Raw genomic sequence first — 25,656 nt, forward strand, 5'->3', positions numbered from 1 at the left:
AATGTCATCTGCAAACATCATGGTCCACGGGGATTCCAGTCTAACCTCATCTGTCAGCCTATCCATCACCACTGCAAACAGGAAGGGGCTCAGGGCTGATCCCTGATGCAGTCCCACCTCCACCTTAAATTCGTCCGTCACACCTACAGCACACCTCACCGCTGTTCTGCTGCCCTCGTACATGTCCTGTATTATTCTAACATACTTCTTTGCCACTCCAGACTTCCGCATGCAGTACCACAGTTCCTCTCTGGATACTCTGTCATAGGCTTTCTCTAGATCTACAAAGACACAATGTAGCTCCTTCTGATGTTCTCTGTACTTTTCCATCAACATCCTCAAGCCAAATAATGCATGTGTGGTACTCTTTCTAGGCATGAAACCATACTGTTGCTCGCAAATACTCACTTCTGTCCTGAATCTCGCCTCCACTACTCTTTCGCATAACTTCATTCTGTGGCTAATCAACTTTATTCCTCTATAGTTTCCACAGTTCTGCACATCACCCTTGTCCTTAAAAATGGGCAACAGCACACTTTTCCTCCATTCCTCAGGCATCTTCTCATGCGCTAGAATTCTAGTGAACAAGCTGGTCAAAAACTCCACAGCCACCTCTCCTAGATGCTTCCATACCTCCACAGGAAGCTGTGCCCTGCAGTCCTTTAGTTGGAACCTGGGTGGCGCTTTGCGCTCCTCCCACTCTCTCTCTCCTCCTCCCTCTCTCTCTTCACAGTAATCAGCACCACCTCAACCTCGCACCTGTCATCAATCAGGCCTCATCATCAACCTGCATAAAACCCTGCCAGAAACTCTCACCAGAGTTTTGATGCTTCTCCGGGGTGTTCCCTCCGTGTTTCTCACGAAGTGGATTTCTGCCACCACGCCGCCAAGCCAGCCGCCTGTCCTCGTCACCGCCTGCTACACGTTCTCTGTCTCAACAACTCGCCACCACATCTCAGGAACCATCTCCATTACCCTTTTTCAAATAACATTTCATCACAACCTCTCAGTCTCCGCCTGCTCCTGGGTCCAGTCTTAATCCACTTGTGACAACTTTAATATTACTATTTTTTTTAATTACAAAGAAATTGAATAATATTTTCTCCAACCATTTTAGTCATGGCGCCACGGTGGCCGACTGGTTAGCACATTTGTTTGCATGTTCTTCCCGTGCCTGTGTGGGTTTTCTTTGGGTACTCCGGTTTCATCCCACATCCCCAAAACATGTACGGTAGGTTAATTGGTGACTCTAAAATTGCCCGTAGGTGTTAATGTGGGTGTGAATAGTTGTTTGTTTATATGTTGATTGGCTGGCGACCAGTTCAAGGTGTCCCTGCCTCTTGCCCAAAGATAGCTGGGATAGACTCCAGCGTGCCTGCGACCCTAGTTAGGATAAGCAGTACAGAAAATGGATGCATGGCAATTTACCATATTTTCACTACCATAAGGTGCACTTAAAAGTCTTAAATTTTCTCCAAAATGGACGGGGCGCCTTATAATGCGGCGCGCCTTATGTCTGTGTGAGTTCCAAAATCTGTAAATGTTGTTGTGAGACTTTGATGAGCGCTCCGCTTGACTGACTGGGAGCATTTCCCGCCGACACGCTGCTTATATAGAGGAAAGGCGGACGTGACTGAGAACAGCATGCGGACGTTAAAGGGGGAAGGGTGCGTGTGAAAGAGGCCGCTAAACGCACGCTCCCAGTAGGTATATATTGGCTAAGGACCCCCGAAAATGGCACCGATGAGGAGACATGGTTATGAAGCACAGTTTAAACTGCAAGCTATCAGTTACGCGGAGGTACACGGGAATCGAGCAGCCGGGAGAGAATTCAAGATCAACAAATCCATGATTCGCAAGTGGATGTCTGGGCTAAGGTATCTGCTTTGACTGTTATCCGAGCTTTCGCAAAAGCCGGCATCATTGGTGATGAGGCCCCCGGAAACGAGACTGACTCCGACAATGACAAGAGGGAACCCGGCATGTTTGATGGAGAACTTGCCCAGCTGCTCATTTTGGATACAGAAGATTAGGACTTTGATGGATTTTTGGATGAGGATTGATAAAAAAATAACGTGAGTACATTGTTAAATACTTCAATAAAGTACAACCGAACTCAGTTTCGCTTCCGCTGCCTTTTTAAAAACGTACGCTAGCATACATGCTACCGTATGTTTTAAGCTAGCGTATGTTTTCCCATGCCTGCGCCCAATAATACGGTGCGCCTTATGTATGTGTTAAATACAGAAATAGACCCCGTAACTTAGACTGCGCCTTTTAATACGGTGCGCCTTAGGGTCGTGAAAATACGGTAGTCATATGTGCGCCCAAAATGTAATCGCTGCGACTTAAAAATATTTGGGAGCCAACAGTTATTGTGTTGTGAGCTAAAGTCACGTCATTAACCTCTATATTGTTAGGTTATTAACTAAATGTGTTTTAATGTATCTTGAAGGGGAAGATTTCAGTCTTGCAGTAATGTTGAAAAAGACACATTTCAGGATCTGAGTCACAACAGTGGTAGACAGATTTGCCACCCTAAAACAGACATCTGTTGATGCTTCCACCCACAAAGTAGCTATTAATTTGATATTGTTTACATTGTTACCTCTTTGAAAGGAAATTATTCTCTAATCTTTTTTTAATTGAAAATGATGGGATTGGCTGACTTTGTGTCAACACAGTGACCTTTTTTTGCATACGGTTTCGCATACACCGTAACTGTGTGTGTGTGTGTGTGTGTGTGTGTGTGTATATATATATATATATATATATATATAGCACTACAAATTTAAAGGTGACTTTGAATTTTTACACAGTTTATATTCTTTTAAAATCTGTCCAAAAACGTTCCCCCCGCCTCATAATTCCCTAAGATTTATCAGTCAATCAAATCAAGATCTCAAACGTAGTTGACTTGACCGCTTTGTCTTTTTTTGTTGAAAAAAGCAACAAGGCTATTTTGACAAGGTAAGGAGTAGAAAATACACGTCTGTTTCCAAATGCAGGCAGTAAAAGTAAAAAGTCGCCAGAAAAAAATAAATACTTAAGTACACATACCTGAAGTACAGTAATTGTACTTCCTTACTGTCCACCATTCTCTGTACATAACACAACGTGTCACTTATTATTATTATGGCTATACATTGAGTTTGACCTCCACGAAGCGGCCACTCTCCATCAGCCTACATAGCCTACGTCTCCATTATTTATGAATAAAAAGTAAAAACTCTGAGTCTGGTTCATTTGCCAGTAATCCGTTTGGAAGTGGGTGGGAGGAGCGTTGATAGGCAAGCGGGCGGCCGGCGCATGCTTCCTCTGTCCACTCGTCCTGCATCTGCACGCCAGGCGCACGAGCAGATGTGGTGAACTTGTGCTACCTGCTTAAAGGCGCCACCGGACGAATGTCTGCTAGCAGCCCGGCTCGGTTACACTTTTTCTAAGTTTAAAAAAAAAAAAAAAAAAAAAAAAAAAGCCCACGAACGAGTTGGCCGTAAATGAAGAAAGTAGAGGATTTAAAAAGAACAGAGGCAAATCAGGGATCGGATTAGATGCGCCTGCAGTGGGTAATCAGCGCGTGTTTGTTGTTCAAGAAGCGGAACCAACAACAACAACAGAGGACCCAGCATCGGAATGTCTGCATGCCATGGGAGCAGCGTGTCTTAGCTCGGTACGCGCGTAAAAATGGTCCAACTTGGAATGACATACAAACATTGTGAACTTTTTTAAGTGTTGGAACTACCTCTGGGCTAATGCATCAACTTGCTTGTAGCTCTCTCGGCGGCACTAAGGGATTTAAATTGGATCCGAGTCATCATGTCAAAAGTCATCCAAAAGAAGAACCACTGGATCACCAAAGTGAACGAGTGCGCAATTGTACGGGACGCGTGCGGCGAGCTGAACGTGGACCTGCGAGGTGGGGCTGAACATGGACAGTTTGCTTACATAGGACATGTCCGAGAGGATGCTGTCCTTTACCAAGGCGGTAAACTCAACGAGGGGGAGCTCATACTTGAGGTTGAGAGGCTGCCTGTGTCCGGATTACCCCTCTATGACATTTTAACCGTGATCACATGCACTAAAGGTCCCATCACTTTGAGGACCGTGCGTCAAGGTAAGAGAAAAGCAACTCGATCAGCAGCACCATATACGCTACTAGTCAAGTGGTGAAGTGAATTTCCCTTGTGGATAAATGTATCTATCTATCTATCTATCTATCTATCTATCTATTCTAATCTAATCTAATGTACAATCTACCAAATGGATGTGCTATAATGTGTTATGGTCTGATGAAATCAAGGTTGAACTTTTTGGCCATAATTTAAAAAGATACTGTATGTTTGGTGCAAACACAACACTGCCCAAGCATCAGAATCATCTTTTTATTTGCAAAGTATGTCCAAAAAACACACAAGGAATTTGTCTCCGGTAGTTGGAGCCGCTCTAGTACGACAACAGACAGTCAATTGACAGAGAATACTTTTGGGACATAAAGACTGACAAAAAACAGTCACTGAGCAATAAAGGGTTGCTCGTTATCTGGTAATGCCGGTACTTTTTTTTTTGGTGGCATGGTGTGTTACTGCATCATGGTTTGGAGCTGTTTTTCTCCAACTGGAACAGGGGCCTTAGACAAGGAGGATGAAATTATGAAAGGTTCGTAATTGAAGTCAGTTTTCGGAAACAACCTTCAGACCAGTGCCACAAAGCAAAAAAAAAAAAAGTCAGGAAAAGCCCACTAGAACCTCTGAACTTTATTTGGGGTTAATCAGAGACACAAACAATGGTGGCAGGTGCGTGTTGACTACCATTTAACATGAATTTGAATGTGGTTAATTCTGAACAGCTACATCCCTGTTATAGGTTGTGCACATTTGTGCAATGACATTGGTTCAATTGTCTTTCTTTTTATTTTGTTATTTTTTTTCTTAACCAACAACAAAAAAGACTTGAGTTGTACACGTTATAAGTCACATAAATGGTGGAATAGGTTATTGAATTATTTATCTTGGTCTAATTTTTTAATACCACAAAAACATAGCGTTTGAACAGGGGTGTGTAAACATTTTATAGCTACTGTATCGGTCAGTCTGTCTAAAAGGGATTTTGGGGGGCTCATCTTCATTCCACAGCAACACAAACTTGACATGACATGACAGCCCCGTGTGCTTGTTTGTCAAACACGCAGGGTCACACATAAGGCCAAAGGGCACAGTCACAACATCTTGAGAGCCTTGCTTGGCTCTACTCCCAAAACACATGAAATATGTGAGTCAACCAAATAGCCAAACTTGTAACAATAGAGTGTTATTTTTGTCTCTGATCGGCATTGTGTGATGTTGCTGTTCTTTGTTCTGTCAATTACTGTTTATAGGAAGTGAACTATGCTGTATTGTTTGTGAGAGCCATGCCCCCCTTCTGGGCAGATGTTCTTATTTGCGTTGTTCCTCGCGTGCTGATGACCCATCGCCCACGGTCTGCTGCATCCGCATCTGTCTAAGAGACAGCAGTGCAGATGCTAACTTCAGCTGTTTGTTTCCTCTGTCTCTTGCGAGTTGTGCCCTTTTGTTACAACTCAACCAAATGCGGATGTTCCCTGATGCCTCAGTGGTTACTGAATTTTGAAAATTAGGCATTTGTGCATTTGTGGCCATCCTGTTGTCCTGGTTCCCACCCAAGACCATCATTCAACATGCCAGCAAATGATCTGATAAAGCTTGCAGTCTCTCCAGGGAAATCATTAACAAGGTTACGTAAGAGTTTCACGTTAGTTTCGACTGTACTAAACGTCCATTAGTGAACGCTTGAACTATGAAGCTAAAGTCTTAGCCCAAGGGAAAAGGGCCATCAGTTCTGCTTTTTTTTGCCAAATAGCTTCTGTTCACCCTTTTATTTTGACCAGGGAGCAGACTGGTCATATTTTTGATGAGCAGAGATAGATTTCAATAATTTTGTTCTCCTGTTAAAGAATTCCTGACAGTGCAAAATTGAGGCATAACCTGATACCTCCTTGTAGCTTCGTCATTAGCGTCCTGCATAAATCAGCAGATTGTTCTGGTGTCTAATTGGAGGAGTGAAGTGTTCTTTAACTCTTCTCTCGTTTGCAGCCTCACAACTCCTCCATTGTGCCTAATTGTGCATTGGAGCCTATTGTATTCCATGATCTGTGATATCCCAGACCTGATGAGGGATTGTCAGGGCTATCGGTCCCTTTTTCACTGCCCAGGGCTGAGGGTCATATTACATACGCTCGATCATCCTTCCCAACCTGAGACAAAATGTTAGCATATTCGAAGGGAGGGAGGAAGCCCTGCAGGTGTGCTCCCACAGAGGAATGCAGGAAGAAAAGCACCTGATTGGAGTGTTGGAGCATTCCACAGGATAGGCTGGAATATTACACCCTCTACAGTCTCTACTCCGGACTTCACCTATCTGTCTGTAAACAACACTTGACATTGGGAAGTGCCAAACCTTTATTATCACAGTGGAATGAGAAAAAAAAAATTTGTTTGACTTTTTAATCTCCTTGTCTATTGAAGTGTGTTGTTTACAGATACTCGTGTTAGTGTTGAATTGGTTTATGGTTTTTGTGTACCTTCAGAAACGTTTGGACTTTGACTCACCAGCATAGCTCTTTATCATCAGCTGATTCCAGTGAAGAGTTCAATGGTTCATCTCATACTTTCTGGTTGTATCAGATGACACTGGTGTGCTGAAGGGTATACTTTAAAATGATTGTTCCAAAATTGGAATTTGTGTCATTAGGCCAAAAACTGTTTGCCAAAACTATTAAGAATACCTGCTAACAATACTGAAAGGAAGTTAAACAGGAAGACAATATTTACAGTAAGTACAACCACACAATATATGTAGTTGGTCCCACGGCTTTCCGTCAACACCAAACTCATCCATGATTGCCTTTATGAACCTTCATACATTAGGACACTGCTGGCAATTTCTGCTGTAACACGGAAGAATTAAGAATCAGAGTGAGGCAAAGGGTTTGACCTTTAACATTTGACAAATGACTTGTTTCGCAGCCATACTTCTCTGAGAACACCCAATCTCATCTGATCTCAGAAGCTCGTTTGAGTCAGGAAGAGCATCGGTCCTTAAAATTCCAACACTAAAACTTTATACAAAGACCCTGAATGGGGAAAAGCTGGGAAGGAGAAGATGATGATGGTTTGAACCGAACCTATGGCTGATGCGTTGTTTAGCAGTCATACTACTGTGAGAATGCCCAACAAGGGTTTGAAACCAAGCTATGATTGATGAGTTGTTTGGTTCTAGAGCGGTGTCTTCCTACTTTTGTTGCTATAGTGTACATTTGCAACATAAGCTACATGGTCATTTCAGTACAAGAAGCTTCATCACAGCGGTGTACACAACCTTACTTCGGAAACCTAAGACTTAAGCTGATTACACTCTTCATCAAATGTGACCAAATGCTTTGAGCAGAACATTTTTGAGCTGATGGATTGTGATGTGGTTTGATGTCTCACAATGCAGGTTCAAATACCCGTTGGCTCAATAAATGTAACCTGACATGTACTCAGGAGTTTAGAACAAGTCCATTGGATAAATATTCAATTACTTTTAAGTGATTTTACTGTTTTGACAGTAAAGTGTAGGTATTCGTCTTTAACTAGTAAAACAAAACAATTGCTGCCTGCCACCTGACTGTGGGCCATAAAAGTCAGTTTTGTTGATGTGGACAGACCTGGGGCTGGAGAGGATGCAGCCATGGACCGACCACCCCACACCCAAGTCATGTGTTTGCTGTGTTCACTAATAAAATGGGATGAATGCATAATGCTGCATTCATATCAAATGCAAAGCAAATTTTCGCTTTGCGTTACACGCTGAAGTATGATCGCGGGAGTTGTGTTCACACCAAACGTTAATTCGCTTCATTCTCGCCACACACAACCGCTTCACAGTAAAGTACAACAGACAGTTGTAAAGAGGAAACATAAATATACGCAGTGTTGTACCTGAACGAGTTCACTGAACGAAAGTTCATGAACTACTTCATATTTTGGGCCAACACCAACTGAACTTTGTTGATTTCTGCCAGATGACCGTAATTGAGAATGCGCTCATTCTGGCGTCAAAGAATGGTTTTTGAACAAAAGTTCATTTTCGTTCAAGAGTGCCAGGTTTTGTTAGGGATTCCAGGCAAAACCCGTCTGAACACACTATATACGAGCCTTCATATGTCGGCGGACAAATGCTGTATTTGCCGACTGATTCAGTGCGGCCACGGTCGCCATTCATGGCAGGCACGTTGCAGTTGCGTGAGAATGCGAGGTGGTTTGGGGACACTGCATAAATGGGGGTGAATGTGTCCTTCAGTGGTTCTTTTGCAATACAGTACATAATTGGATACAATTATTAGGCCTACTAGGAAAATTATTTGCATCAGAATGCTTTAGTTAAAACTGTGTACGATTACAGTCATGATCTGGAATGTATTTTGTTTTGTAATAAATGAATAGACAAAATATTTTGGAACATTAAGGACAAAGTTCCTCCTTTTGTTTTAATTCTTCATTTTAAAAAAGACCATTCAAGCAACACATTTGTCCTCATGTTTTTGAGATTTTAGGGTGAAAGCTGCAGCTGGCTACTCGTGTGGACTGAATGGGTGGTAGCTTGTCAGCAACATATTGAGAAAAAATAAATATGAACTACTTCATTTTTGGAACGGTGAATTGAATTTTGAACTTGTTCGCGTAAAAAATGAACTTAGTCAACACTGAATATACTGATAGATACGCCAACTTCCTTGTTCACCATTTTCCAGGGCTGGTCTTTTTTCGTACCGTCCCGGTATTGGTAGCAGGAGTTATCAAAAAGTTCCGGGGCGGCCACAAACTGTGACGATCATTTTATCCTCCAGTGTTCTGCACAACACCTCCAGGATTTTGTGTGTGACGTCATGTGAATTTGTGGCTCAAATTTGAATGTTACAACTCGAGAGAATCAGTGAAGAAGCGAATTTTCGTGTATTTGCCCGACTCATGTTGCTTCAAACGCATCTTTTGCATCACCCGGCACAAATTTGTGCCTGTTCGTGCCTTTGCATTGAATATACTGGTATATTAGGGCTCAGACTCGCCCTCTAAATCCTTATTTGCTTTTTATCTTGACAGTAATGAATGACTTCTGAATCAGAATTGAATCTTTAGCCCTTGTGCTTCCAAAATAAAGATATAATTGACCAACGTGAAAAATCCAATTTGAATATTTGAAAACTATCCATCGAACTGGAAATAGAGTACAGTGGCACATTTTGGCTGCCATTTCTCCATCTGGAGAAGTTTTTCTTTTTAATTTACAATGACTTACTTTAACCAGGATCCCTTGCCATACCATGGCCAAAAGTAGAAACCTGGTCGATTTTTGATTAATGACTTGACAGTTTTATGTTTTATGAGTTCACTTGATTGAACTCAAAAGGGATTTGTCTCAATAAACAAACAAATGGGACGAACGATCCAGTCAAGCACCATCTCTTCATCTCTTTCTGAATGTGCAGTGACCTACAACACACACACACACGCACGCATGCATCCACCCATGCACGCACACATACACACTTCTACTAAATCACACTGCCAATCAAGCACACACATCGTAAGTGTTCTGTATAGTGGAGATAAATTGACGTTTAAGCTGTGCCCCTCCTAGTTTCACACATCTGGAAAGGATTATGCACCATTACACGCATTTTATTTCACATGTATCAGTTCTATTTAGAGTCTATTTCTTTGGCACTGTGATATATTTTGGCACTAATTACACCTTCCTTGAGATGAAAATAGAATATTTTGTTTAACGGTTTAATTTTTCAATGGTCTTCTCTGTCATCAAGATTGATTATAGAGTTTGGTTCACAAAGGATTTTACAATTGACTGTGGTTTAAGAGGAAGTACTGTATTTATGTTTGTATGATTGTCTGTAAAATAAAGTGCAGCTACACATTCAAATATTTCTCTATAAAACTAATTGAGTAGAAAGGTTTGCAGATGATCCTTAGAGGATTTCTCGGCATATACTGTGTCAATCTCTAGAGATTCAGGTTGCTGATAAGCCCTTGAGAGGCTGACCTGATCCAGTCCCGCTTTACTAGTGTATAAACATTTTATGTACCATCATCTGACATCCTGACGCTAATGTTCTCACTACTCTAATCTGGAAGAATGCTTCTTGTGTGCGAGTAAAGCATCAAGTACAGTAAAATGGACCCCGATATAACGGATATCGGATTAAACGGACCGTCGGGACTGAACAATGTCTCCAAAAATAGTTTCCATTTGTTACTTAAACTGCAGTTGACAAAGTCTGTTAGTTCCAGAATTGGCCGCTGTTGTTTACTTGCGCTGTGTCGCAATGCAGGCAGAGAATAGGACTGACATACTTCCGGGTCACAGATATACAATATTACTAGATTAAATTCCAAAAGACGTGTCTCCCGTGCCAACGTGGAATCCATGACGAATGTGGGACATTGATGTGGCAGCCATGTGAAGATGGTTATGTCTATTTTCTATTGGACAAAGAGCAGTGCGAGAGCAGCATGGCTGCTGCGTTAACGCTGAGGAGTACAAAACACAAGTCTTTGGAGTCGGGAACATGCTATTTTCGGTACAGTAACACTTTTTTGTCAAGCCGTTCGCATTTGGATAGTTTAGTTTGGATAAAATGTGAAAATTTGAAACATTTTCAAGCTTTTTCAAATATTTATTTAAAATAACTGTACTGTACTGGGCATTTTAGGCCACAAAAAACCTACAAAGCAATAATTTTGTACTGTACAGTAATATGGGTGCATAACGCAGCACTATGGGGGGCACAAGGCAGTGCAAACTGTAGGCCGGTCCCAAGCCCGGATAAATGCAGAGGGTTGCGTCAGGAAGGGCATCCGGCTTAAAACTTTGCCAAACTAATATGAGAGTTCATATAAAGAATTCTATACCGGATCAGTCATGGCCCGGGTTAACGTCCGCCCCCGGCACTGTTAACCTGCAGGGTGCCGGTGGAAATTCAGCTACTTCAGCTACTCCTTCAGACGAAGGAGAGGTGGAAAGCGGGTTTTTCGGCTGAAAGAGGAAAGCACAGAGCCGAGAATTGAATGTGGGGACTTTAAATGTTGGGACTATGACAGAAAACTCTTGGGAGTTGGTTGACATAATGATCAGGAGAAAGGTTGATATATTGTGTGTCCAGGAGACCAGGTGGAAAGGCAGTAAGGCGAGAGGTTTAGGGGCAGGGTTTAAATTATTTTGCCATGGTGTAGATGGGAAGAGAAATGGAGTAGGGGTTGTTTCAAAGGAATAGTTAGCTAAGAATTTATTGGAGGTGAAAAGAGTATCAGATCCAGTGATGAGGCTGAAACTTGAATTTGAGAGTGTTATGTATAATGTGATTAGCGGCTATGCCTCAATGTAGGATGTGACCTAGAGGTGAAAGAGAAATTCTGGAAGGACAGGTAATCATTCAAGGAAAGAGGTTAGCTAAGAAGAAGTGGCACACTGAGACGACCGAGGAGAGGCAAAAGGAATACATTGAGATGCGACGCAGGACAAAGGTAGAGGTGGCAAAGGCCAAACAAGAGGCATATGATGAAATGTATGCCAGGTTGGACACTGAAGAAGGAGAAAATGATCTATACAGGTTGTCCAGACAGAGGGATAGAGATGGGAAGGATGTGCAGCGGGTTAGGGTGATTAAGGATAGAGATGGAAATATGTTGACTGGTGCCAGCAGTGTGCTAGCTAGATGGAAAGAATACTTCGAGGAGTTGATGAATGAGGAAAATGAGAGAGAAGGAAGAGTAGAAAAGGCAAGTGTGGTGCACCAGGAAGTGGCAATGATTAGTAAGGGGGAAATTAGAAAGGCATTAAAGAGGATGAAAAATGGAAAGGCAGTTAGTCCTGATGTAATTCCTGTGGAGGTATGGAAGCATCTAGGAGAGTTGGCTGTGGAGTTTTTGACCAGCTTGTTCAATAGAATTCTAGCGCGTCAGAAGATGCCTGAGGAATGGAGGAAAAATGTGCTGGTGCCCATTTTTAAGAACATGGGTGATGTGCAGAGCTGTGGGAACTATAGAGGAATAAAGTTGATGAGCCACACATTTAAGTTATGGGTACTGGGTACTCTGTCATAGGCTTTCTCTAGATCTACAAAGAAAAATGTAGCTCCTTCTGACCTTCTGTGTACTTCTCAATCAACACCCTCAAGGCAAATAATGCATCTGTGGTACTCTTTCTAGGCATGAAACCATACTGTTGCTCGCAAATACTCACTTCTGTCTTGAGTCTAGCCTCCACTACTCTTGCCCATAACTTCATTGTGTGGCTCATCAACTTTATTCCTCTTTACAGTAGTTCCCACAGCTCTGCACATCACCCTTGTTCTTAAAAATGGGGACCAGCACACTTTTCCTCCATTCCTTAGTCCTCTTCTCACCTGCTAGAATTCCATTGAACAACCTGGTCAAAAACTCCACAGCCAACTCTCCTAGATGCTTCCATACCGCCACAGGTATGTCATCAGGACCAACTGCCTTTCCATTTTTCATCCTCTTTAGCGCCTTTGTAACTTCCCCCTTACTCATCATTGCCACTTCCTACCACACACATAATAATAGTAGTGGCGAATACTTGATTTAATTGGGGTTGCCAGTTCTAGTTAATGCATCGTAATAATGGATTGTTTCTCTCCAAAATCATGTAGAAGAACAGAAACTGTCGTTCCTGTTTTCATTTACTTTAACTTTCCATACCAGATACTTGTGTGCATGCTGTACTCTCCACGCCAGTGATTTTCAAAAGGTGGTATGCAGGCTCCCTGTAGTGGTGCACATTAAGAAGAAAATCAATTCTTGAGTGCAGTTTAGTTGTATTTAATTTGTTAGTAAAATACATTTACATTTTTTTCCATTTGTTTTTAAACTTTTGTTTAGGTACAATTTTTATTTAACTTTTATGTGCAATAAACTTTAATTGAATCATTATTTGAAAAGAGGTTTTATTTTTCTGTATTTAAGTAGGCTAAACTCTTATTGTTCAAACAACAGTGGCTTCCAAAAATATTAAAGCTACTTTTTGATTAACACTTAGGCCTTCTACGCTACTGTATTTTACTTTGGTCGTGATGGTGGTACTTAAATAGCTAAGTATTTTTATATTTTTTTTGGTGTTACTTGGTGTTAAATGTTTGGCAACCACTGGTATATGACATACAGAGTAGCAGAGGTTCAAGCGTATCGTAATGTGCACATCCTCACGACCATCTTTACTCTTATGTTGCCGTCATATACGCACGCTTTATTACGTCTTGTGGCATGTCGAGTGGTGTTTTCTTTATCAAAGCGGTTTTGCAAGAGCTGGCTTTCTTCATGTGACATTCTCATTACTGTTAACAAGGATGTACAGCTTTGGGCAGGTGTTGCACGCAAGTGGTGGTTTGTGTTAGTCACAGAGAAGATGGATAGTTTTTGTAGAACAATTAGCAGAGCACGTGGAGATTCCATACACACATTCAATTGGGATTGATGTGTTGCATATAAACAGCTGTGTGTGCAGCTGGAACTCATTTGCATAATACTGAAGACATTTCTGTGTTGTCACGTCCAGGTGACCGGCCCCTATTTGTTGTCATTCTTATGTGTTTGAATCAAGCCAAATGAGAGCAGAAGATTTTTTGACCTTTTGATTGAGATTTCTGTTATTCCCTTACGTGTCCAATTTAGATAGACTATTGTCATGAGCGTGTGAGTCTTCCAAGCCAATATTTTGCCTTTGGCCTGCACACACGCACACACGCACGCACACGCACACAATCTACCACGATCTGACAGATGCCTCTGCCTATAAGATCAGTGGCTGAGTGTCTTCCAGCTGTACTGCAGCTCTGAATTACTATAAATGTAGACTATCAGTGATTCCAAACGGGAGTCAATATAGACTACATGACAAAATACAGGTTATGTGCTGTGGTCATCAAAACGTTGCCCTGTAAACTCTCTTTTTTTGTTCATCCTAATTAGCGTAATGCTTCCTTTGTCAGGAACCTGCATTTGATTCAAAACTTACTGAATCTCTAAATCTAATCTATTCTAATCTAATATAACAGTGTTTTATTAATTTATGACTGTGCAGTCTCATTATGAAGCCTCAATGAGCTTACTCCAGTATATGGTTGTTGAGGTATTTTTTTCCCCAGTGGTAAACTATCTCTTTAAATGGCATAATCAGAATATCAGCACAGAGCAGAAAATAAGGAGGGAAGAGGAGTGTATTTTTAAAACTGTCAAATGATAAAAGTGTCCTATCTGAGTGTGCTTTTCCTCAAAGCCAAAGCAGTACCCCGCCTCTTCTTCTTGGCAACACCCACATCACTGCCAATTCACAAGATATCCTAGTTTCTTGTCACCAAGAATGCCATCATTCCCTACAGGCAGGTGTAGTTTGCATCAAAATAACATATACTTCCATTAGGAAATCCCAGTTTTGTGGTTGATAGTTCAACATAATTTCAGCAGAAAAGTTTTCTTTTTTCTTTTTTTAAATGCACAAGGGCGGCACGGTGGACGACTGGTTAGAGCGTCAGCCTCGCAGTTCTGAGGACCCGGGTTCAATGCCCGGCCCCGCAGTTTGCATGTTCTCCCCGTGCCTGTGTGGGTTTTCTCCGGGCACTCCGGTTTCCTCCCACATCCCCAAAACATGCATGAATTGGAGACTAAATTGCCTGTAGGTGTGAATGTGAGTGCAAATGGTTGTTTGTTTGTATGTGCCCTGCAATTGGCTGGGAACCAGTTCAGGGTGTACCCCGCCTCCTGCCCGATGATAGCTGGGGTAGGCGCCAGCACGCCCGCGACCCTAGTGAGGAGAAGCGGCTCAGAAAATGGATGGATGGATAAATGCACAAGGTCTTCGTTATATTTGCCTTCAATACATTCACATCCTTCCTGCTTTTAGACTTTGAATGTGCTTTGGAAATGTTCAAGTCCTGTTTTCACCTTTGTCATCTCTGCTTATCACAGTGTAAAAAGGAATGACTATTTTTTCCCCATTTATATAAATATAACCCTGCGATTGGCTGGTGACCAGTTCAGGTTGTACCCCGCCTCTCGCCCGAAGATAGCTGGGATAGGCTCCAGCACACCCGCGACCCTAGTGAGGATAAGATGAACGGAAGATGAATGAATGAATGAATAACAATAACCTTGCATGTATGACTAACACAATAAATATACACAGGATACTGAAGAAAAAGATATATTCAATGTGCTATTCAGCAGCAATTGAGCATACAGCAGTAAGCTCCATACTGTACAACCTATGACCACAAAAGTAGGCACACTATTCCAATTGAATGAGCGCCTCAGTTTCAATTAATCGACATATCAATAAATATGCCCACCCTGGATTATTATTGTATTGTCTTTGGAAGTGTGTCTTCGTCATCCCACTAGAACATCATCATGGTGTCATAAAGGGACAGTTTATGCTCAGGCATCCAGTTGATAAAGATACTCCAACTCTTGTGTCCGCTTTCACAAGAGCTTACATTTGGAGTTGCACGATGCCATTGTATCTAGAATTTGCCCATCTCTGCTGTGCAAGATTTAACGTTGAAGTACTTTGGAGTATTTCCTGCGTAATGTTGTTTTTAGAAGACACACCTGAGTGGAAGCAGCAATCAAAGATTTTTGGTACACTTCAAACCGCTCATTTCAAAACAGGGAAGATATACTGATTATTTCTGACATATAAAATATGTACATAATTAATTAATTAATTAAGTTGCATCCTAGTCAAATGCCCAAGCCACCTCATCTCGCTCTTCTCAATGTGGAGGAGCAGCGGGTCTACTCTGAGCCCCTCCCGGATGACCGAGCTTCTCACCCTATCTCTAAGAGAGAGCCCGGACACCCTGCGGAGGAAGCTAATTTCGGGCGCTTTTATCCGGGATGTTGTTCTTTCGGTCACGACCCACAGCTTGTGACCATAGGTAAGAGTAGGAACGTAGATCGACCGGTAAATTGAGCGCTTCGCCTTTCAGCTTAGCTCATTCTTCACCACAATGGACCAACACAAAGTCTGTATCACTGCAGACGCTGCACCGATCCGCCTGTAGATCTCCCGTTCCAGTCTTCCCTCACTTGTAAACAAGACCCCAAGATCTCATCCCCGACTCGGAGATGGCATGCCACCCTTGTCCGACTGAGGACCATGTTCTCAGATTTGGAGGTGCTGTTTCTCATCCCAGGCTCTTCACACTCTGCTGCGAACCCCTCCAATGAGAGTTGGGGATCAAAGCTTGATGAAGCCAACAGAACCACATCATTGGCAATAAGCAAAGATACAATACTGAGGCCACCAAACCGGACTCCTTTACTCCTCGGCTGCTCCTAGAAATTCTGTCCATAAAAGTTATGAACAGAATCGGTCACAAAGTGAAGCCTTGGCGGAGTCCAACCCTCACCGGAAACGAGTCCGACTTACTGCCAGCAATGCGCACCAAACTCTGACACTGGTCATACAGGGACCGAATACCCCGTCTCAGGGATTCAGTACCCCATATATTCCCGAAGCACCCCCCACAGGACTCCCCGAGGAACACGGTTGAAGTCCTTCTTCAAGTCCACAAAACACATGTAGACTGGTTGGGCAAACTCCCATGCACACTCGAGGACCCTGCCAAGGGTGTAGAGGTGGTCCACTGTTCCACGGCCAGGAAGAAAACCACACTGCTCCTCCTGGATCTGAGATTCGACTTCCCGACGGACCCTCCTCTCCAGCACCCCTGAATAGACTTTACCAGGGAGGCTGATGAGTGTGATTCCCCCTGTAGTTGGAACACACCCTGCGGTCCCCCTTTTTAAAAAGGAGGACCACCACCCCAGTCTGCCAATCCAGAGGCACTGTCCCCGATGTCCATGCGGTGTTGCAGAGGCGTGTCAACCAGGACAGCCCCACAAGAGCCATAGCCTTTAGTGACTCCTGGCGAATCTCATTTACCCCCAGGGCCCTTCCACCGAGGAGCTTTTTAACCTCCTCGGTGACCTCAACCCCAGAAATAGGAGAGCCCGCCTCAGAGACCCCAGACTCTGCTTCCTCATGATAAACAGGAGGGAAATGTTAAATATATTATAGAAGTTATCATTTATTTGCTTAGCTTGCATTAGTATAATGGACAATTTTAGATGTCTCGCCTTCAAAAAGAAGACTCAGCATCATCCGATGGAAGGGTGCCTGGACCAAGGACGTGATCGGATGTGGTCGGGTCGTGACAGGTGTTGGTCCAATATTATGTGTTGTGTCTTATTACTTAGAATATTATGATTTGTAAATCCCTCCTATTTCAAATAAATACAGGAGCGAGGGGGGGGGGGATTGTTTAGAGCGTGTTGAGAGGCTGTGATCTGAACAATCTCCCATACGCCCTCCTCATGAGAAAAAGAAACCAGTGTCTTCATTCCTTTTGTGTCTATTTTTTATAATGTTGGGTAAGATAAATCCAACAGAAGGCGTGTCGGTGGAATTGAGGAGGTCTTTGAAGTATTCTCCCCACCGACTCACAACGTCTCAAGTCGAGGTCAGCAGTACCCCATCCTCACTATACACAGTGTTGATGGTACCACTGTTTCCCCCTCCTGAGACGCCGGATGGTGCACCAGAATTTCCTCGAAGCCGTTCGGAAGTCTTTCTCCATGGCCTCACCGAACTCTTCCTATGTCCGAGTTTTTGCCTCAGCGACCACCAAAGCTGCATTCTGCTTGGCCAGCCGGGACCCATCAGCTGCCTCAGAAGTTCCACAGGCCAAAAAGGCCCAATAGGACTCCTTCTTCAGCTTGACGGCATCCCTCACCTCTAGTGTCCACCAACGGGTTCGGGGGATTGCCGCCACGACAGGCACCGACCACCTTACTGCCACAGCTCTGGTCGGCCGCCTCAGCAATGGAGGCACAGAACATGATCCACTCGGGCTCAATGTCCCCTGCCACCACTGGGATGTGGGTGAAGTTTACCGGAGGTGGGAGTTGAAACTCCTTCTGACAGGGGATTCTGCTAGACGTTCCCAGCAGACCCTCACAATACGTTTGGGCCTGCCAGGTCGGACCGGCATCTTCCCCCACCATCGGAGCCTACTCACCACCAGGAGGTGGTCAGTTGACAGCTCCGCTCCTCTCTTCACTTGAGTGTCCAGGACATGCGGCCCCAAGTCCGATGTCACGATCACAAAGTCGATCATCAAATTGCGACCTAGGGTGTCCTACTGCCAAGTGTACGTGTGGACACCCTTATGCTTGAACATGGTGTTCGTTGTGGACAATCCGTGATGAGGACAGAAGTCCAATAACAGAACACCACTTGGGTTCTCATCGGGGTGGCGGTAGGGGTCGGGGGGGGGGGGGGGGGGGGGGGTGTTCCTCCCAATCACGCCCTTCCAGGTCTCACTGTCATTCCCCACATGAGCATTGAAGTCCCCCAGCAGAACGATGGTTTTCTCAGCGGCAGCGCTCTCCAGCACCCCCTTCAATGACTCCAAATAGGGTGGGTACTCTGAACTGCTGTTTGGTGCATGGGAACAAACAACAGTCAGAACCCGACCCCCTACCCGAAGGTGGAGGGAGGCTACCATCTCGTCCACCAGGGTGAACCCCAATGTACAGGCACCGAGCCCGGCGGCAATAAGTATACCCACACCCGCTCGGCGCCTCTCACCTTGGGTAACTCCAAAGTGAAAGAGAGACCAACCCCTCTCAAGGACTGGTACCAGAGCCCAAGTCGTGTGTGGAGGCGAGCCCGACTATATCGAAACTTCTCAAAGACGTGACATTCCACGTCCCTTCAGCCAGCTTCTGTAGCCGGGGATCGGATCGCCAAGGTCCCCGCTTTCGGCCACCGACCAGCTCACAATGCACCCATCCCTATGGCCCCTCCCACAGGTGGTGAGCCCATGGTAAGGGGGACCCACGTTCCCCTTTCGGGCTGTGCCCGGCCACCAGGCACTCGCCTTCGAGCCCCACCTCCAGGCCTGGTTCCAGAGGGCGACCCCAGTGACCCTTGTCCGGGCAAGGCTAACCTGCATCCATTGGTTTTATTCATCATAGGTATTTTTGGATCCATACTTTGTCTGGTCCCTCACCTCAGACCTGTTTTCCATGGGTGAGCCTACCAGGGGCCTGAAGCCCCAGGAAACTTAGCTCCTAGGATCATTGGGACACACAAACCCCTCCACCACGATAACGTGACGGCTCAAGGAGGGTATACATCCATCCATTTTCAACACCGCATTTTTTTGTGAAGCTTTCAGGTCAGTATCATTGCCTGTGGTCAGAGAGATTTCTTGTGGGGGCGTGGTGTTTTGGGTGTTGGTTGGAGGAGTGTTGGTGTGACGCCCATGGGGCCAATGACATTTAAGTGCGGCAGCCAAACAGAACTGATGGGATCCTCATACAGCCACTGCTGCTTTCCATCCATCACGTCAGCCCATTCAAATTGTGTGCTTCACTGTGGGGATTTTTAACAGCACAAATAAATAATGAAAATTCCTAAATAATGAATGATTTCATAATATGGCATGGTAATATGTATTCTGTTAATATATATTTTATTGTACAACAGTAAATTCCCAGACTGGCATCTTTCACAGACCCTCCACTCAGCCCTCTCCAGTTTGTTTCCCTTTTAAGTGACTAAACATGTCGACCTCTTTGTCTCTGATGTGGCTGTTTTTTTTTTTTCTCCTCCATCTTTCCGCCCGCTCAAATAATAACACAGAGCGGAGGGAGCGTTCAGCATGAGTTCCTCTGGTTATATTTAGAAAGTGAACAGATGCAGCGCACTGGAGCGGAACATGCCGCCTCTGCTTTTCTTGCGTGTGTGCGCGCGTGTCTGTGTCTTTGTGAGTCTTTCGTCATATCAGTTTTCCCATCATGCACTGCTGATTCTGACTCAGCAGCCCAGCGGTGAGAAAATGGGTCAAAAGTGTAGCTGTCCATTTTACAATACAAACATTCACACCATAACGCTTTTATACAGTGGGTACGGAAAGTTTTCAGACCCCCTTAAATTTTTCACTCTTTGTTATAATGCAACCATTTGTTAAAATCATTTCAGTTATTTTTTTCTTCATTAATGTACACAGAGCACCCCATATTGACAGGAAAAAACGTAATTGTTGAAATTTTTGCTGATTTATTAAAAAAGAAAAACTGAAATATGACAGCCATAAGTATTCAGACCCTTTGCTGTGACACTCATATATTTAACTCTGGTGCTGAGTTATGGAAGACGGTTATGTCTTCTGATCATCCTTAAGATGGTTCTACACCTTCACTGGAGTCCAGCTGTGTTTGATTATACTGATTGGACTTGATTAGGAAAGCCACACCCCTATCTATATAAGACCTTACAGCTCATAGTGCATGTCAGAGCAAATTAGAATCATGAGATCAAAGGGACTGCCTGAAGAGCTCAGAGACAGAATTGTGGCCAAGATTGCGAAAATAATTCTGCTGCACTTAAGGTTCCTAAGAGCACAGTGGCCTCCATAATCCTGAAATGGAAGACGTTTGGGATGATCAGAACCCTTCCTAGAGCTGGCCGTCCGGCCAAACTGAGCAATGGGGGGAGAAGAGCCTTGGTGAGAGAGCTAAAGAAGAACCCAAAGATCACTGTAGCTGAGCTCCAGAGATGCAGTCGGGAGATGGGAGAAAGTTCTAGAAAGCCAACCATGACTGCAGCCCTCCACCAGTCATGACTTTATGGCAGAGTGGCCCGATGGAAGCCTCTCCTCAGTGCAAGACACATGAAAGCCCGCATGGAGTTTGCTAAAAAAACACCTGAAGGACTCCAAGATGGTGAGAAATAAGATACTCTTGTCTGATGAGATCAATATATAAATTGTTGGCCTTAATTCTAAGTGGCATGTGTGGAGAAAACCAGACATTGCTCATCACCTGTCCAATACAGTCCCAACAGTGAAGCATGGTGGTGGCAGCATCATGCTGTGGAGGTGTTTTTCAGCTGCAGAGAAAGGACGACTGGTTGCAATCGAAGAAAAGATGAATACGACCAAGTACAGGGATATCCTGGACGAAAACCTTCTCCAGAGTGCTCAGAACCTCAGACTGGGCCAATGGTTCACCTTCAAAAAAGACAATGACCCTAAGCACACAGCTAAAATACAGGAGTGGCTTCAGAACAACTCCGTGACTGTTTTTGAATGGCCCAGCCAGAGCCCTGACTGAAACCCAATTGAAAGTAAAGTAACAACTGAACTATGCTTAGGCAACCATTTTTTGACATACCGCTGGAGGGAGTATGTGTATCACTAGTTGTATGCATACAACTGAGAATCACTGGTCTAGTTGGTCAACAACAAATACAAATTGTAACAGTTGACTTATCCATTCTCCATGCAGTAGGTAGTTACTAGTTGGAAGTTTGGGGTTTAATTTCTTCTTTCATGCCTCCCAAAATAGTTTCCTTTAGGGTTTGGACCATTTTTAATGAGACCTGCAACACACGTCAATATTTGAACTTCTACTTCCTCGGTGGCAGATGTTTGTGTTCCCCATGCCACAGAATTATATTTGAAAATGATGTCCTTGGATTGCTGTGAATCTAACTAGGGTGGTGTAGTAATAGTGTAACATTATTGAGTCACATTTGTGGATATGAAAATAAGCATATAAACTGAGCAGGGAAAACATATTAGTCTCCTGGTCTCATTTGGGACTTTTTCTACATGATTCTGAAAGCCCACTGATCCAAGCTTTGGATCTGAACCAGATGAAAGCAGCCCTGGGTGTGGTTGGTTATAATTAGAGAAGAGCAGCTGGCTTTAAACTTTCTGTGATTGTTATTTTTTCTTCTTTGCTCCCTCGTCACTCTTGTCATCCCACGGAAAGCAGAAATAAGACTGCAGATTTAACATGAAATGGTAAGACACGTAATACTTTGCAAATTTTGGGCTGCTACAGCTGAGGTGAGACAAGGAAAAGAAGTGGATTTGACAGCATAGGAACAAACGCTCCATGTTTGATGACAACGTTATTTCTATATGAGCTGTTACAGACACTATGAACCAGGGAAATGTCTGAGTAACTACTTGCAATAGCAGCTCCTGTAACACTCAGTAAACTCCATCATTGAGTGTAAGGATAGGATGAATTGTGTCAATTGCATCCGTGTGGATGTTCACCGCTTTCAGACAGCCCCTCCCTGTCTTGTTGGATAATGTTTAGTTAAAAACTCTCCTCAGTAACTGGAAACTGGCAGGATGTCCTGAGACCTACAGGAAGCTACTGAAACAATTGAATGTACTGTTTAAGCAGCCAGCATTTCCACTTCCTTGTCTCAATCAGCCAAAGGGAAATACTAGAGGAAATGACCCCCCCCACCAAAAAAAACAAAGTTTATTTGGAGTTTTAGTCCTATTATGACTATGCTAAACCTTGCATGTTGTTAAACAAAACCGATGTGGATCAAAACTGGTCTATTGGACCATCTGCAAGTGTTAAGAAAAATGTAGACAGTGGAGCCTTCTTAATGAAAATGTTGATAATAACCAACAAGATGTGAAATTCACAACTTACTAAATATCAGCTGTACTTTTATTAGAGAAGCATACTGTATGTACAGTATGTACGCTAAACAAGAATATAAACACTTCCCTCCCATTTTCCATGAGCAAAACTCAAAAAAGATTTTTTTATATACGGTTGTGACGCTAATATTTTTAGAAGCAATTGTTCTATTGATTATTCCATCGATTATCGAATAATCACATAGAAAGTTATTTTGTATTAAAGTTTATTTTAATTTGTTTTCCAATTAATTTTTCTTAACTGATTACTAATATTACGCGAGAGAGAGAGTGATGTTGTACTCACCAACCAAACTGAGAGGTATTCCTTGTGTACTGATTAATGGGAAGGGCTACTAGATTGGGTGGCACGGTGGACGACTGGTTGGCACATCTGCCTCACAGTTCTGAAGACCAGGGTTCAAATCCCGGCCCCGCCTGTGTGCAGTTTCCATGTTCTGTGATGTTAATTCTATCATTGAAGTCTCATTTGAAATTCCATCCATCCATCCATCCATTTTCCGAGCCGCTTCTCCTCACTAGGGTCGCGGGCGTGCTGGAGCCTATCCCAGCTAACATCGGGCAGGAGGCGGAGTAAACCCTGAACTGGTTCCCAGCCAATCGCAGGGCACATACAAACAAACAACCATTCACACTCACATTCACACCTACGGGCAATTTAGAGTCGTCAATTAACCTACCATGCATGTTTTTGGGATGTGGGAGGAAACCGGAGTGCCCGGAGAAAACCTACGCAGGCACGGGGAGAACATGCAAACTCCACTCAGGTGGGGCCGGGGGATTGAACCCCGGTCCTCAGAACTGTAAGGCAGACGCTCTAACCAGTCGTCCGCCGTGCATTTGAAATTTGTATAATAAATTAATACAGGCCACAGGGGGGCAGCAGCCTATAATAATTGCACATAGCTCCTCTTTGCTGGTTGGCTCTGGGTTGCTGTGGTAACGGCTCTGCAGGAAGCTGACTTTGATAGTGAGGCTGGGAGACACAGAGGGCAGTGTTGAGTTGCACGATGGCTGGTGAATGCTAATGAGCAGCTGAGCTTAGCTTCACACACATCAAGCACGCTGGCACGGACCAGTGCGTAACTCATCCTTTACATGTTGTTTCTTGAATCTGCCGGATGATCAAACCACACGCCCAGTTGCATGCCAAGTAAATGATTACCAGCCTATTAATATCCAGCGGCATGATTCATAGGTGTGGAGCAGTGACTTACTGTATAATGATGGCAGATGTGACGTAGTACTATAAGCTATGTGTGTTGAGCAGCTGCTATCGTCCTATATGCTTCAGCTGTGGTGCTATTTTACAAGCCAACTAATCTCTCAGAAGGGCTAGTTCGGCGTTAGCACATTCAGTGGAATGCAATGTGGAAAGTGGAAATCACTATCTCATGAGATATTTGAATGGGCACACTCCATCCCCTGTCCCAATATGAGACAGGGATGCATAACTAGATTTAAGGTTATGTAATGCTGACTGGAGGCATGGAGGATGGTATAATCCACTCTTATTTGGGTTAAACCCATCTCTCTCTCGTTCACTATCTGTGAGGGGACAGCGGCCTCGCATCTTTTCAGCTGAGGAGAAACAATCTCTGTCACACAGTCTTTTAGCTGCCAGCTTCATGAACATCTCAGCTCCCAGGGAAGGAGCTTTGCATCTCTTTGGAGTCTTGGGGGTTTCCGATCTGTCCTGATGGGTGCCGTTCCATTCTTATCATTGTTTACCCAAGCTCATAAACAACGCTCGTCATCATGAATTTCCTACTAGATATCATGGAGATTTTGAGTGGTTGCTTTTGCAACTAAAGATGTTTTAGCTTCGTGATTAAGTGAAAAATATGTACAGTAAGTGCCTTGAGATGACTCAACTTGCAAATATTTCTAAATACAAGCCGTCGTAGGGACAATATTTTGCTCAAGATACAAGCGCTGTATGTTGACAGTGAACTCAACTCACTTCACAATAAGCAGCACGTTGGCAATTAGTGAACAATTCTTCAAAAAAGAGGCTTCAAGCTGTTTGCCGCTCCCACTTGAAGTTTACTGTCAAACGAAACATAAAACAAAGACTTACACCTACAATTACATTTAATACAACCACAAAGCTTAGTCTTTCAGTCAGCTATCTTAATGCTAGCATTAAATACCATCGAAATAAAACAATAAACAATTAAATGTTGGAGTGCTATAACCCTTTAAGCAACGGATTAAACACAAATGGTGCCGCAACACTTGTAGACAGACAATTTAACAGCACTCACAGTCCTATTGTCTTTTTCTTCTGCGAAGAATAACTAATATTAGTGCTGTACTGATGAGCTAAGAGGAGTTAGGGTGTCTCAATGAACAATATATCTATGCCAAGCACACCAGAAAAAGCAGCACAATAGCCATTCAGTTGATGCAGTATGACAAAAAATATTTATTTCTATTTATTTATGTCATTACTGTATGTTTTTATAAAGTACAATATCATGGAGTACAGTTTTTCTTCATTAAAAAAAATAAAAAACATTTTGGTAATGGGGCGGATTGCTGGCATTTCTATTCATGTCAATTGGAAAAAATGATTTTGAGATACATGTGTTTGGAGTTACCAATGTGGTTACGGAAACAAATTAAATGTGTATCTCAATGCACTGCTGTATTATAATTCTACACAATAGTCCCAAAACAGGTGAATCAATTCACTGCCTGAATCAGTAAAAAGAAAACACTTGGGACTTTATGTATGCATAGGGCTTTGGCCTCAGGCATTCCTCCTTTTATAAACACTCTCAATATAGAGTAATATTGAAGCCATTTTATTCATTCGATCTTGCATTTCACGTTAATCAGACAATATTTGTTATTCACTAAGGCCTAGAAATATTTGGCTTCTCTACCAAAGTAAGTGACAGGACAAATGAAAAAACACGCTAGACAAATGCAAAACCTGCAATCCAAATCCATATAGCCAAACGAACCAAACAAAGTTAAAATATACAGTGGATATACAATATTTATACACACCC

At 43.3% G+C, this 25,656-nt stretch overlaps 1 protein-coding gene across 11 annotated transcripts in view; it reads left to right on the top strand.

Moving 5' to 3' along the window:
* Positions 1-3,344: 3,344 nt before the first annotated feature.
* Positions 3,345-25,656, top strand: part of LOC133480537 (membrane-associated guanylate kinase, WW and PDZ domain-containing protein 1-like) — a 127,092-nt gene continuing 104,780 nt past the window's right edge. For 5 of the 11 annotated variants that reach the window (XM_061778742.1, XM_061778750.1, XM_061778781.1 and 2 more), the window contains exon 1: positions 3,354-4,114. In XM_061778742.1, the coding sequence (XP_061634726.1) occupies positions 3,817-4,114 (298 nt within the window). In that variant the 5' untranslated portion in view covers positions 3,354-3,816. Of the gene's footprint in view, positions 4,115-25,656 lie in introns of all 11 variants that reach the window. The other 6 variants (XM_061778760.1, XM_061778765.1, XM_061778806.1 and 3 more) reach the window with 3 other exon arrangements.

Source organism: Phyllopteryx taeniolatus, chromosome 1 (genome assembly GCF_024500385.1).
Source record: "Phyllopteryx taeniolatus isolate TA_2022b chromosome 1, UOR_Ptae_1.2, whole genome shotgun sequence".
In the NCBI taxonomy this organism is placed as follows: Eukaryota; Metazoa; Chordata; class Actinopteri; order Syngnathiformes; family Syngnathidae; genus Phyllopteryx; species Phyllopteryx taeniolatus.